At 39.5% G+C, this 14,847-nt stretch overlaps 1 protein-coding gene and 1 pseudogene across 1 annotated transcript; both read right to left on the bottom strand.

Moving 5' to 3' along the window:
- Positions 1-693: 693 nt before the first annotated feature.
- Positions 694-10,069, bottom strand: LOC107740951 (protein phosphatase Slingshot homolog 1-like). Its single transcript, XM_016553519.1, has 15 exons — positions 9,415-10,069; positions 7,584-7,621; positions 7,373-7,473; positions 6,699-6,763; positions 6,488-6,609; positions 6,319-6,387; positions 5,770-5,835; positions 5,449-5,643; positions 5,188-5,281; positions 4,971-5,099; positions 4,359-4,405; positions 4,114-4,260; positions 3,765-3,965; positions 2,514-3,141; positions 694-2,330 (listed from the first exon to the last, which is right to left on the bottom strand). Exons 1-15 carry the CDS (start codon positions 9,484-9,486, stop codon positions 1,380-1,382), a joined length of 2,925 nt encoding a protein of 974 aa, XP_016409005.1. The 5' UTR covers positions 9,487-10,069; the 3' UTR covers positions 694-1,379.
- Positions 10,070-10,735: 666 nt separating this feature from the next.
- The window catches only part of LOC107740974 (synaptic vesicle 2-related protein-like), a 7,036-nt pseudogene continuing 2,924 nt past the window's right edge, over positions 10,736-14,847 (bottom strand).

Below are 14,847 nucleotides of genomic sequence, written 5' to 3'. Positions count from 1 at the left end.
TACTAGTAGCATTAAAACATGATTAAATGAGATGAATGAATGAAGAAAAAAAAAAAAAAAAAATTTTTTTATAATAATAATAAAAACTATATAATGCTTTGTTTAAAAAACATAAATAAAAATTGTATGTTTATATATTAATGCTCAGCTTAAGTATCAAGACAGTTAGCCAGCAGATAATCTAAAAAGGGGCGCCACACCTTGTCAAAGGTCTTTAACGAACCAGTGAGTGACAGTTTAATGCAAGTAAAACACTTCAAGTAAACACTTCTTTTAGCCGTGTATCAAAGGAAGGGGGTGAGACGTGCGGTAACACTTTACTTGAAGTGGTGTGCATAAGACTGACATGACACCTTCATAATCATGACATGACACATGTCATGAATATGAAGGAGGTTTTATGCTTGTTTATGACAACTGTCATTAAGTGTCATTCGCTCAGTTATGTCATTTTTAATGTAAATATGACATTATTTGACCTAACCCTACCCCTAACCATAGCCCATAACAGACATCTCAGACAATGTCATCTTTGCATTAAAAATTACATAACTGAGCGAATGACACTTAATGACAGTAGTCATAAACATGCATAAAAAACCTTCATATTCATGACATGTGTCATGTCATGATTATGAAGGTGTCATGTCAGTCTTATGCACACCCCTTCAAGTAAAGTGTAACCAGAATTTCTATTATCATTAGGACATAACAAGTGGTTTGATTAGTTACTCCATAACACCTTTCTAATTTTCACATTTATGTGCACCTTTATGGTTCGTAACGATTATCTAAATCAGACAAATGGTCACTTTTTGCTATCAAATCATCACAACTGCACGATTGGTTCATTTGCAGTAGCACATACATTTGCTGATGAACAAACTGGGAGGCAAAATGTCATTGATGTTGTTGGAATATCAAACAAAGGGCACAAAAATTGGGTTTTAAAGTTAAAGAAAGTTTATATTATGGAGATCAAACAAATATTTGAACAAAATATTTGAGGAAAATCATTGCTAATTTAAAAAGGTCTGATTATGCCACCTATAGATGGGCCACATGTATATTAAAACCTTAACAGGTAGGGCTTCCTTTAGCAAGACAAATAAAAGCAGTATCAACAAAGCCATTAATGAAGGTCCAAGCCAGAGCATGCTTTAATATGTATATAGATATATATATATATCTTAATTAAAGCACAGACAGACACATGAAGAATGCAGTGCAGTTATGTAAAGGGCTGCTGGAAGGATGTCCAAGCCTGGTCTGATTGTTCTCATGAGGTGTCTTGCAGCATCGGCCTCCATGGTTGCTCTCGACGGCTGTAGGACTGGATCGGTCCCATTCACTGAGAAAGCAGTTCTGACATCTTGGAGTCAGCTTTTCAAACTCTGCAACACAGTTGGAGTTAAAGAGAGCTTGGGGGAGGAAGAGGATTGCATGCAAAGAGCAGGCTCTTGGTCGTCATAGTCAATGGAGACTGTGGTGGAAAGCATGAGGTCCTCTGTGGAGATGGCCAAGTCACCTAGCTTGGCCAGCGAATTAGACCTTTTGAGTTGTGAGGACATGGTCAATCCGGTGAGCCGCACACGGGTCTCGATCTCTCGAGCTCGCTGGCGTACCAAGGCCGGCTGGCCTCTGCGAATTCTCTGCAGACTGTCGCTGCTGGAGCTGCGTGTCAGGGCCAAGCCCAGTGCGAGCGTTTGCTGGAGTTCACTGGAACCAGGGTGCAAGTTGGGGACGTTCCCGTCATCCACTTCCATGTCCTCTGTGGCAGTGTCCTCTATGCTCAAGTCCATCTGTTCCGACTGAAGACTGGACAGTTGCTCCAGTCTATGGCGCACCAGCTGCGTCTCCAGTGGGGCCCCCTGACTGAGCTCCGCCGTAGGCCTCTCACCACCCAGACTGAGCCTCAGGAGAGTGAGCTCTGTCGTAGGACTACTGGAGCATTCCTTGCTCCCCTCGTCCTCCCCTTCCATTTTGTCCTCAGTCTCCAAGGAATGACGCAAATCCTGAGAAAGGTCTTCGCAGCTCAGTTGCTTGTTGTAAGTGTCCGAGTTGGCTCGACCGAAGCAACGAATGCACTGGCAGTGCCCGCTGCTCATGTGATGCAGAGGGGCAGGAGGAGGCACCTTATTGGCGGAGACGGGACTGAATTTGTGTCCTCTGGGGGCCTGGATGGACAAACTGGGCAGGCCAGTGTGACGTGGCAGGTTAAGGCGATGGGTGCGACGTTCGCAGCGGCGGCCACTGGGCAGGCGCAGGCAGTCTCGGCACGACTGATATGAGGGCTTCACTTTGTAGGGGTTTCCAATGCTAGCACTGTCCTAAACCGATGAATACACACAGGCAGGGAGAATGCATGGTTAGGTTTTTTAAAGGTGTAAGAGTACGGGATGCTTTAGAGAATGTAAAGCGTTTAGGATGGATTCACAGAAAAGAGCTCTTTGAGCTATAAGCTTGCATACAAGCCAGGAGAGCTGCCGCTACAGCTAAGACGTCATACTCACGTCAAAGCCAGAAGGGCAGCTGCGTTTCCCAGCCAGCCTGTTGCTGTTGTTGGCGTTCTCGTTGTTAAAGCGGTTCGAGTTAGCCAGGCTCTCGTCTTCCCTCGGCGTCTCCTCACCACGAGCTAAGGCGGCCATCTCCGCCTCCTCCTTTTGTGCTTCCTCCTCATCCTCCTCCTCCACCGTGCTAAACTCCAGCCTCAAGCGCATGTCCTCTATAGGCTCCAGTCGGCCACAGGTCTGGGCTGCTGTGCCCTCCCCGGGAAGGGCCAGGTGGGCCATGGGGAAACCTTCATCATCCAACAACGCATCCCTCTCTACATCCTCAATCTCAATAAAGACTCGTTCCATGCCTAAAAGTGGAGGACCTCGAACTGGCGTGGAGGGTTCACTGTCCAGAGCGGTGTCTGATAGTCGCCTGAAGTAGTAGTTGTAATTGAGATGGTCTGTCGGCTCCTCTCCGCAGCAGGGGGAAGCACTTGCTCCACCATGGCCCCAAGCGGTCTGTTCTTGATAGGGGTGCAGTGACGAAAATTGAGGAGTCTGGTCAACACTGGCAGCTGAAGCCTGGAGGCCCTCAAGCGAATACTCGTCACCATCAGGTTGCCAGAGTTTGTTGTGTCTCTGCTTGCTACAATGACAGGAAACAAAGGTAGCAGTCACCTCTTGAAAAAAGTGTGAAAAAAAGAAAATACAGTCAAAGAAAACTGACAAAAAAAATATAGGTTTGGTCCCTTTAGACCAGGGCTGTCCAAACTTGGTCCTGGAGGGCCAGTGTCCAGCAAAGTTTAACTTCAACCCTAATTAAACACACCTGAAGCAGCTAATCAAGCTCTTACTAGGCATAGTGGAAAATACCAGGCAGGTGTGTTGAGGCAAGTTGGAGCTAAACTCTGCAGGACACCCCCTGCTTTAGACTATGTGGTCACAAGAAACAGTTGAGTTTTTGATGTTTATGTCCCCACCAAGTCTTTGTTGTTCAGTTAATTTTCACTAGAAAGACTATGCTAGTGGACCAGCTTCGCTAGCACCAAACCAGCATAAACCTGGAAATTCATGCTGTTCTAAAGCTGGTCTTTTCACATTATTCACAGTGACATTCACAATGATTAAGAAATGTACAAATGAAAAAGTAAGATGCTCTGAATAAACTGTGTATGCTAAATGAATAAATATAAATGTGAATGCAAATGAAAGAAGAATGCTATATATAATGTCAAAAAGAACGCGTCTAATTATCTTGGTATTTCCCACCTGGCATCTAAAATCCCCTCGTACTCAGCAAGTTGTTTCATAAAAGCTGGATTGGGTTGTGCTATATTCCTCTTCTGTTTGACAAAACTGTACGCCTTCTCAAGCGACCATCCATACTCCTTCATAGCATAAGCAATGACGGTGGATGCTGAGCGACTCACTCCCATCTTGCAATGTACAAGGCATTTAGAGTTGTTTTTCCTATATGAAAGACATACAGGGCACCCATGTCAAAAAAATCTTTTGTCAAAACATATGGGTACAATACAGCTTTACTGAGTGAAACAGCACATGACAGGAACAACAACACACGTTTCTAGTATCTTTCTAAACATGAAAAGTAACTCACTTGGCTTTAACTATGAAGTTGTAGGTTTCGTTCCAGTGTGCCAGCAGATCAGTAGTCTCATCATCATAAACTCGGACATTACAATAACAAAAGGTACCTGGGAAAAAGTTGTCAATCTCTTTTGTGACATTGAGGATATACCCAACCCTGCATAAAAATAAACAGATGTTAGACTGCTGACTTGTGTTAAATACACATATGATTTTAACTCAATGCACAGTCGGTCGATGTATAGCAGCACTAACCCAGAGTCTTGAAGCTCCTCCAAGTTGGATGCATTCCATTCTGAGCCCTGCAATTAATGAGATGTACAACAACCATAGCTTTATTTGTTTCAGAGTCTTAAAGCTCCTGTCGATAACCATGTCATTTTGTTGTAAACTTAATGGGATCTTGTTTTCAGTGGATGCGACTAAGAATGATCAAGTTTAGAGCAAGTGTACTACAATTATGAATTAGGTCATTAAATACTGCATTAAAAATGTTTTTAAATAAAATATAAAATTAAGTAAAATAATAAAAAAAATTGTTATCCAGCCTTTTTGATCTCTATAGTTAATCTTATCTGCAGACTCCTGCGTGTGTGTTTTTTACATAGTGCAAATGCTGCAAATTGGCCCTTCTTACCATTTGTAAACTTATCTGTAATGTTTTGCTGTTTTCAATAACCAGAAGGATTAATGATTTTTTGTGGATTAATCCAAAATCGTTTGAGAAAGCTGGGCAATGCATTAGTGCATGCATGCAGGTTCCCCCCCCCCAGCCCTATCAGTGAACTAACACTATGTGCATCTCTTTTTAGGTAAGCAAACAAGAATCAAACATGGATGGCAGAGAAATCTTGAAGGAAGCTTTACCAGGTACAGATGATCAAATATGAGTGTAGCCTTGTCCATCTGGCCCAGGATAAGGAGCATCTCATTGTCAATAAACTCTTTATACTCCCTCAGGTTGCAGCTCATATGTTGTTCCAGTTCATTTCGGATCTACAGAAGTGAAAGGATTCAGTTTAATGCTCCTGCCATGGCTGATGCATTCATGTAAACCATGGCACAAAAGCCTCATTACATATACCTCCTTAGAAGTAATATTTTCCAGGTCCTGAAACATCATTATGTTTCGGAGTTTGGCTTTGATTAAACACTCCGTTCTCTCTCTCTCTGTTGGCCTGTGCATGACATGAAAAACAATGTTAATATAAACAAAATAATTTAGGGTTTCAGTCCCATAATAAGCCCCCAAAATAAAATTTTAGTACCATATCAGAGTACTCAATCTTATTTCACTATAATCAGTTTATCAGTACTTTTACTATCTGCTGACATATGAACTCACTGATCAGAAAACATGACTGGTGAGTCAGGCCGTGTGTTCTCCAGATCTGTCACAGCATTCCACTCATTGATACAACTCTGCTCTGAGGATATGCAGCTCTCATAATAGCCAACCCATGTAAGGGCCATCCCTCCTGGGAAATAGTTGTATCTGCGGGATACCTCACATGCTTTGTGCAACACCTGGAGGGCAGACCTGCAATATACATCAAATCAAACATAAACGATTTATGAAGTGTGTGAGAACACACTATTAAAATATCACCAGAAAAAAAAGCACATTATAAATGCACCATAAGAGGATATGTAATAGTTAACGTACCACATGGCCTGGACTGACACAGGCTTAAAAACATATAGTCTTCCGGCTGTGCTCACACTGAAACCTCTGCGGGTGAAAGAGAGGAGTTCAGGCATGTAAATTATGAGCTATGACATAATTTGCGATTCAACAGAAATGCATAAGCAGGCAGCAGCACAATGTTACTTTCCCGGGTTGGTCAGTGGAACAACTTTACACCACAAACCAGTGGAAAATTCTCTCTAAATAATGCGTCTGTCAATAGCCCCCAGGTCACATGCACGGAGATCATAACATGTTATTTCGTACCGAACCTGTAGAGGTCATTCTCTGTACACACATATAAATTGATTTTAAATGTGACCAAACATAGACAGGCTGACAGATAACAAATCCAGTGTATTTCTATGTATGGCATGTGTAAGCAATCAATTAACTGAGAAAAAAAAAAAAAAACATTTACTGAAACAAAGTAAAAATGGGTCAGGAAAATTAATTAAAGACAAGACACCTTAAGCCCGAAAGTAGGATTTAACCTTTGCCTTACAGGAAGTGAATTAAGATATTTACCCATCTCCATCCAAGTGAATTTTGGTATCACTCCAAAGTGGAAGAGTCATCCCAATAGAGCAACTTTTACTACAACAAACAAACAAACATTTGTGTCTACCAATAAGTGTGGGATAAAGAATAAACTGAATGCATACAGGGCTGTAAGTTAGCACAATCGGATTCCTACCTGTCCTTATCTGTAAAATCCATCCCAAGCAGTATGTTTTCTTCAGTGTCCTGACGCCCATTTGTGTAGACAACCATCATGTACCGCACATGGTCTGTCCAACCGCTTTCTAACCTAACAACCTGTTGATGGAGACAGTGTACATTGGTGTATGCACATTGTGAGCAGTAGCCATTCCTACATTGTACTAGACACAATGTACTTAACTTACTAGTTTAATTCTATCCTCAGCACGGAGGGTGTTTATCATTACTTGTAGATGCTGTGGTAGATCCCCTTTAACAACAACGACAATTAAAGAACAAAAATCAGATTATTTTATGGACAATAAACTACTATTTTCATCAACAATAACATAACAGTGTAGCAGTTGTTAATGGAAAATCCACTTTTATTGTTGTGGTTCAGGGCAGTAACCACCAGAAGACATTGAGGTGGGGAAGTTTCCCCCAATAATTAGAAATGGCCAAATTGCTCACACCAATATTTGATATTCTTGATGCTCTTCTGCTGCACTCCATTACACACTGTTCTGTTTGTTGTTACCATGACAAAAAGACATTTTCAAGGTGTTTTTCCTCAACGTTCTAACAGCATTGATCAATGACTAAATGACTGAGATGGCTAATCAATTTAAAAAGAAAGGCTTAGCTGTTCACAGAAACCAAAAACTTCACTTTTAACTGTGAAAAAGTGTGAAGATGAAAGCAGCCAAACATTTAATATTTGACAACTGTTTTACGACAGAAATTTTAAACAACTGACAGTAATATCTAGTGATGCAAAATACTTTTTATTTATTTCCTTGAATACTTAATTATTTAATTTCTTCAAATTCTTCACACACACAAAATTGATCATGGTTATGACCTTGTTGTGGATTACCTGCATTTTTATGATGGGTGGGTGTTCTGGGCCCTTGTGCACTGCTGCCTTGCTGTAAAAACAGAGCTGCCCCTTTTACCATGAAGAAACTTTCACTCAGGCTGAAATAGGCCACACGCACACAATTATGAAGACACTCCAAAATTAAGATTTTTATCATAGTTAATAAAGGATGAATGGATTAAATAAGATGAATAAAAATAGCACTGACCTTATGTTTGCCTTTCGATCATCATCACTGCCTAAATCCTGACAAATAAAACAGCAGAAGTGGAATTACAAAGGGCCCTGGTAGAAACTGTATACTGTATGAAATTACTTTGCATATATCAATCAATTCTGGATGTCTCTAATTATGGTTTAGAGATACAAAGCCATTAACACCAGACTGTTTCATGAGACAGATCCAGAAATGTAAGCTCAAAACGGAATTCTTTAAATGGTAAGCAGAAACATTTTATGCTTAAGCAAAACAAAACAGGGGGGGGGGAGGTAGACATGACAATATTCTGGGTCCCATGATTGGTCACCAGGCAGAGTATCTATTCAATGACATCATTGCAGTGAGTATACTGAGAGTAGTGAAGGGAAGACTCGGTTCTTTAGATCAGTTCGTTTCAAAGAACCGGTTAAAAAAAATGATTCAGCTATTCTCTTAGGTCAGTGGTTCTTAAACCTCTCCATGAAGTATCCCCAGCACTGCACATTTTGTATGTCTCCCTATATCTGACACACCCACTTCAGGTCTTGCAGTCTCTACTAATGAGGCGATGAGTTGAATCAGGTGTGATAGATGAGGGAGACACACAAAATGTGCAGGGCTGGGGGTACTCCAGGACAGGTTTGAGAACCACTGTATTAGGTCATGGAATCGTGGTCCCTGACAAGCACGGCATTTAAGGATGTTTATTGTAATTTGATGTGCCCCAGTTCAGTCAGGTGAAGTCATGATTTAGCTAACAAAGTCATTTAGAAAATACATAGAATTTGCATTCATATTAAACAGTATGAAAATTAATTTACCCCTTTTCTCTAAAAACGTTTTTGCATGAGTTTAAAGAAATATTATCTAACCCACTCCGTATCGTATGTGTGCTGATTATAAACCCCTCATAAAACCGTAAACATTCCAATATGTTTAATTTTTCACATTTCAACTAACTTCATAAATAAAGTAACCTAACTTTTAGCTATATCATTCATAATATAGATGCACTTAATTTTACATAACTTTCAGCTCATTATCAATGAGCACATGCCCGAACAGAGATTTCTCGGTTTTATGAGGCGTTTACTCGATAACCATTCTGACAGATTCAGTCCGTTTCGTAATCAATTTAAGGCAGGTTTTATGAATCAGTTCAACCGATTCTTTGAAAAGATTCGACTCGTTGTACAAATAATGAGGTTCGTTCACGAATCGTACATAGTGAGAACGGCCAAACGCTCAATTGGTCATAAGTCTATCATATTACTAAGAAACCGGTGTAAGCACATTTGTGGTATGGCTGAATTGATACTGCGTTAAATATACAAGGCAGTCGATTTATGACCACTTTATCCTCAACACACACAAATAAGATAGGCTACTGTTATTGAATGTAGGGTAGGATAAACAGTGAAATAATAATTGCACCATGCACCTACATCCACTAAAGGAAAATAATTATCACATATTTCAACCACATACACAAATATATTTGAACATTTCAACAACAGAACCATAATTCAGCACTGGCATGTTTTGTTTTGTTTGGGCAAGTCCAGTTAATCCCCATCATCACTCGCGCTCTCTCATACACACTGCCTGAAAAAACAGCCTCCTCATCGCTAATATGAAAACTTCAGCGTGCGCTCGTCTACACAGCAGGCTGAACTCGGTGACTTCTTACAGTATCAGATTTGCACGTCATTAGAAAGGAGAAATGATCCCCGAGCCACAGGCCCTGTTAATATTAGCTGTTTAAGCGTCATTTACACATTTTTTACATTTTTATCACATTTTTACACAGCATTTCCCCCGCCGGTCAGCCTTCACTCACCTCCCCCGCGTTGGTGCTGGCTGAGGATGCGGCGCTGGGTGTAGGGGAGCGCTGCAGAGTCACCAGAGCCATGGCTGCAAACGCTGCAAAGGGTTCAGGGAAACCTCACAGGCGCTCCGGTCCGAATAGGACACGCCGAGATATCCCGTTCAGCACCCGACAGTGACGGGGTTAATGCATTCAGAGGCGCATTAAATCTATTTGGCGGAGCGATAAAACCATCATCGGCTTTGTCATCCAACTCAGCGATTCGGCAAATTCTCATTCACGCCAGCGATGCCAATAAACAACGGTCTGTGCTCTATCTTCCCGGCTGGACCGTTGATTTAGTGGCCAGACATTATGGACCTTGTTTCCGTCCGTGGTTGGTGTAGTTCTGTGATCGTCTGCGTTAGATATGGGCTTGTGGGCCAACCGCGTGAAGGTGACTTGCACTTCTCCCTGACAACAGTGCATCCTATGCAGACTCAACACCCAATCATCCACATACTACTTGAGCCCTTATGATGTGGCTTGATCGCTAGATTTTTCCTTCCTCCCTGTGACGACGACAAATTTGTATGGTTCAGCAACCAAAAATGGAGCTGAGTGTGTGTGTTTTGTAATGCAAATTCAACCCCTGGTTAAATACTCCATGAGAAAACTAAACAAACAAACAAACAAACGTGTTACCCAAGCCCACGTGTGTGTGTTAGCTGTTGTTGACAATTTTTAAACGTAGTTGATATACACATTTTTAATTCGTTCCAATTAATGTGGGTTTATTCTATAGTATGCTCATTTTGTCTCTTCCTAGAAAAATTAAATACAAAATATTGATGACTCATCTTGCACTACAAACATTTGTCCAATCAAATTCTCTCTAGAGCAAGAATGTCCCTCCCCCTGCAGTCAATCAGCAAGTAGCAAATCGTGACTCATGACTGCTGTCACAACTGCAGTCTATTGGCATTTGGGAAATTGTGAGAAAATGAAGCATAAAATTAAATCTTGAGGAAATGTCACACAACAGGGCAAAGCAATGTTGATACAATCCACTTTTATGCTAAACATATTTAGAGCCTCTCGAACTCGTTAAAACTTTGTTTTACTATAGTTATATAGTAATTTGTTGAAAATATCATTTGTTGTGATTGACAGTTATTAGAAATATGTCAGAAAGCATTTGATACTACCATAGTTTGCTATCGGGCCAGTAAGGCGCTTGGGTAGCACTGAGATTTTAGGAGAAAAACAGACAGTATGCGTGCATGTAGAGTTCATTGGAAAAACATCAAAAAAGGAGAGAAATCGATACTTGCGTAACTGAAAGACCCAACAAAATAGTTTGACAAGTTCTTGGCATCATAAACAGCTTAATGTAAAATTAATTACAATAGTTTATGTGCATAATATATACAAAGAAATTAACTATTTATTTAAAAATGTACTTTAGAATGCATTTACATAACATTCGGTATATACAGGTATGGCATGATTATACATTATGGCCTTCTCCACTATTAATCCGAAGATCTCACAGATTCAGTTTTCCATGTGCTGTTAAGGACACGTGTTGCTGGAGGACTTGGCTGTCTCAGAGCCATGCGGCCTTTCCATGTTTTTTTGTTCCATGGTGCTTTGCGTTGATTCCTGGAGGCTCCGCCCTGTTGTTTCCATGGGCAATACCAAGGATGCCACTGTGCCCAGCAAGCAACATATTAAATACACAGAGAGAGTCAGGTAAACCGATGACTTCAGAAGGACCTGAAGGGATACAGACACAAACACACATACAGGAAAGCATCAATACACCTTAATTTTCTTATGAAACCGAAGGAATGCTTTACCTGAGCAATAAATGGTGTGATGAGAGCTCCAACACGAGCCATCCCGCTGCCTGTACCAATACCAATAGCTCTGGTTGCTGTGGGGAAAACCTGAGGAGGCCAAGACAAGAAAAAAGGAAATCGCATTTTAAATGAAAATTCTACTGGGATTGACTGAAGCACAATAAGCCGCTTTGCAAGAAAGCCTCACCTCAGGTGTATAAACATATGCAACCTGCCAGCCCCCTGTTATACAGGCTCGAGCAATGAAAATAAAGACTGTGAGAACTGTCCTGGAAATTGTAAAGTAAAACATAAACATATTATGTCATTTACAGTGGCTTAAAAATAATTTAGGCACTTCTTTTTCTTACTTTTGCAATTACAACGTTTATTTTTGCATCCTTATTAGAATCTGTACAGGTTTTTTTTGATGACTATGAATTTACCTTTGTGTACAGGCATACAGTGGCAAAATAGACAGAGAACAATAAAAAACAAATTGCCATGCTTTTTTTCCGGCCAATTCGATCAATCATCCACAGGGTGCCCAGAATACCTGTTCTGACATCAAGACACAAATCACACAGTTGTCTATTAGTTTATATGTAGCTCATATAACAATGTTTGCATTTAGGTTGATTAACTAAAAACAGCAACATGAGAGGAGAGAATGACTTCATGTCACCTGGAAATTCTGCTAAGGTGGTCCACAGAAGGTCCACATAATCATGAAAAGTCAGATAATTGCACTCCAAACTGCACTGAGGTTCCATATTTGAGTTATCAGTAGCTGGAATTAGACACATTTTTACTACAATTCACAACACATTGTGCTTAACCTGTTTAAAATGTATGAGAAATTAAAGATATTGCTTTCTATGGTGAGTACATAAAATTTTACAATACTCTTCAAAAGTTTGGGGTCAGTAATCAAAAGTGACAGTAAAGACTGTTTTTAATTTTCTATTTTATACTAATATTTAAATTTGTTTGATGATCTGAAACATTAAAGTGTGACAAACATGCATAAAAATAAGAAATCAGGAAGGGGGCCAACACTTTTTCACACCACTGTGTATATACATATATATCAATCACCGTTTCCACAAAAATATTAAGCAACAGTTTTTGGCACTTTAGTAAGAAATGTTTCTTGAACATTAATTCAGCATATTAGAATTATTAGAGTAATTACTGCTGAAAAATCAGTTTTGAAATCACAGGAATAAATTAATATATTAACTTATTATAATTTATATTACTAAAATATATTTAAAAAATAATTTTATTTCAAATTGTAATAACATTTCACAATATTACGGTTTTTACTGTATTTTCCATCAAATAAATTCAGCATTGGTGAGTATAAGAGACTTCTTTCAAAAACATACAAAATCTTACCGACCCCAAACTTTTTTTTGTGTAGTTTAGATTTGTGGTCGTAGTCCCAGTTAAACACAAAAGTGTGTTAAAATCAAGTTTGTGCACATTTTATGATGAGCTTGTGTAAAGGAGGTCAGTAACTAACCACTGTGCAGGTCACGCACACTCCGCTGGGAAGAGTTCAGTGGTCAGCAGCTGACGCTAGAGGCTGCAGTCTTTAGCCTCCTTGTTAGTGCGTCCGCCTCCCATGCTGACTTGGTCACAAAAACTGCTTTACAAACCACTCACCACTACACGCAGATCCAGCTTGGAAGAGTTCAGTGGTCAGCAGCACAAGACCATAATATGAAAAAGCATTACAAAACCTGTGTGTGTAAAACAAACATAGGTGATTTTTTTAGTTTTACATTTAAAAAAAAAGTTTTATATGGAAGGATTTGACATTTTTAACAATCTGCATACCAGATAACCCAGACCAAAAGTGTTGTTTTGCGGTATTCTGGAATAAAAAGATCTCTAATTCTCCCACGCTCAGTCTAAAACACAAACACAAATCAATGGCAACTCTACTTTACAAAATAAACATAAAACCCCCAAATTTGAAATTCTTCAATAATGTGCGAGTAGGAGATTTTGAGAAAAGATGTAGGACTGTTAGCCCCACATACCTGTGTGTTGGCTATAAGTCTTCCAGTAGGCACAGAGCTCCCATTAGCTGCTGCTATATATTTCAAAGTGTCCAGGGCCTTGTCTTCTCTGCCTCTCAGTACATCAAATCTAGCACTCTCTGGTAACCACTACATGACAAATACACACAATTCACAACCAAACAATAGAAACAGCAGTATATTAAGGCACCTGGACATGAGCCTTGTGTCTAGTAACAGTTTAAACATTGTTACAGCCATACATACACAGCAGGAGGCAGCAAAGACAACAAGAGGAAGGGTGGAGAAAGCTAGCAGCCATTTCCAGCCTAATGTGGGCATGACCACCATAGCCAGTAACACTTCAAACACAGCACCCAAGGCCCAGAACACCTATTAGCACAGAAGATTGATTAATTTATAATTCATTATTATCAAGACTCATTATAAGGACAGCAACATGTCATAAGATAATTAAGGATACTGTAGACTTCAATAATTCTCATTGTGAGAGAATTTTATAAAGGCATGTTTGTGCTATATTTAACCTAATATACATTGCTTCAGTCAGTTACAACACCAAACAACTATCTCAGTAAAATGTATAATATAATTGCATATTGAAAAACGTAATAGTTGAATAAACAGTCATCTGAATTACCCCTAACAGGATTATAGATATCCCTCTGGATTTCATCGGGAGGAATTCAGTATATAATGTCACTCTGTAAGGGAATGAAAGAAATAGGGTAAAAAAAAAAACATGATCCTTCAGAAATCATTCATATATTCTGATTTGCTGCTCAAGAAACATGTTGAAAACTGTTGTGCTTCTTCATATTTTTGTGGAAACTGTGATACATTTTTAAGATTCTATGATGAATAGAAAGTAAAAAAAAACAGCGTTTATTTGAAATATACATTTTGTAACATTATAAATGTCTTTACTGTGATTTTTAGCAATGTGTCCTTGTTGAATAAAAGTATTCTTCGAATTTAAAAAAATCTTACTGACCCCTACAGATTCAGATGTAACAACAGTGTTGGGGGTAAAGCGTGGAGTCTTTGAAATGTTTTAGGCACATCTGGAGCTATAATTCAGCAGCTGTCAGTTTGTAATGTGAATCATGACACTCCAATCCTCCTCAGCAGACCCAGCTTTTGCACCATAGCAATGGCCTCCTCTGTAGATTCCTCAAAACACCAGTGATTAGCATTCCATGCAAAATTATGAGAGTGTGTTTATAAAATTGCCTTGCCTAGTACAATATGACCATGATTTACTGCTTTTCAAATAAAAACATGCTTTTAGTCATATCAGTGAGCAGTGTTGGGGGTAACGCATTACAAGTAACGCGAGTTACGTAATCAGATTACTTTTTTCAAGTAACTAGTAAAGTAACGCATTCCTTTTTAATTTACAAGAGAATATCCAAGTTACTTTTTCAAATAAGTAACGCAAGTTACTTTTGTTCCCCAATTTATTGATTGACAGCTCTCCTGTCCCCATGTTGAGAGAAATCAGAAGATGTTACTGTAGTTCTAAAATAAATATATGCATTAATTCATCTCACTCACAAAAAAAAAACTGA

Source organism: Sinocyclocheilus rhinocerous, unplaced genomic scaffold (assembly GCF_001515625.1).
Source record: "Sinocyclocheilus rhinocerous isolate Xijiao unplaced genomic scaffold, SAMN03320098_v1.1 scaffold346, whole genome shotgun sequence".
In the NCBI taxonomy this organism is placed as follows: Eukaryota; Metazoa; Chordata; class Actinopteri; order Cypriniformes; family Cyprinidae; genus Sinocyclocheilus; species Sinocyclocheilus rhinocerous.
The sequence above is the reverse complement of the archived record's forward strand: the minus strand, read 5'-3'. Positions and strand labels throughout refer to the sequence as shown.

Excerpts from the sequence above, each read along its gene's own strand:
- LOC107740951 (XM_016553519.1), bottom strand. The coding sequence starts at position 9,486 with ATGGCTCTGGTGACTCTGCAGCGCTCCCCTACACCCAGCGCCGCATCC. Across the intron at positions 3,966-4,113 it reads AACTTCATAGTTAAAGCCAA|GAAAAACAACTCTAAATGCC; the intron begins GTGAGTTACTTT and ends TCTTTCATATAG. Across the intron at positions 2,331-2,513 it reads GCTGCCCTTCTGGCTTTGAC|GACAGTGCTAGCATTGGAAA; the intron begins GTGAGTATGACG and ends TCATCGGTTTAG.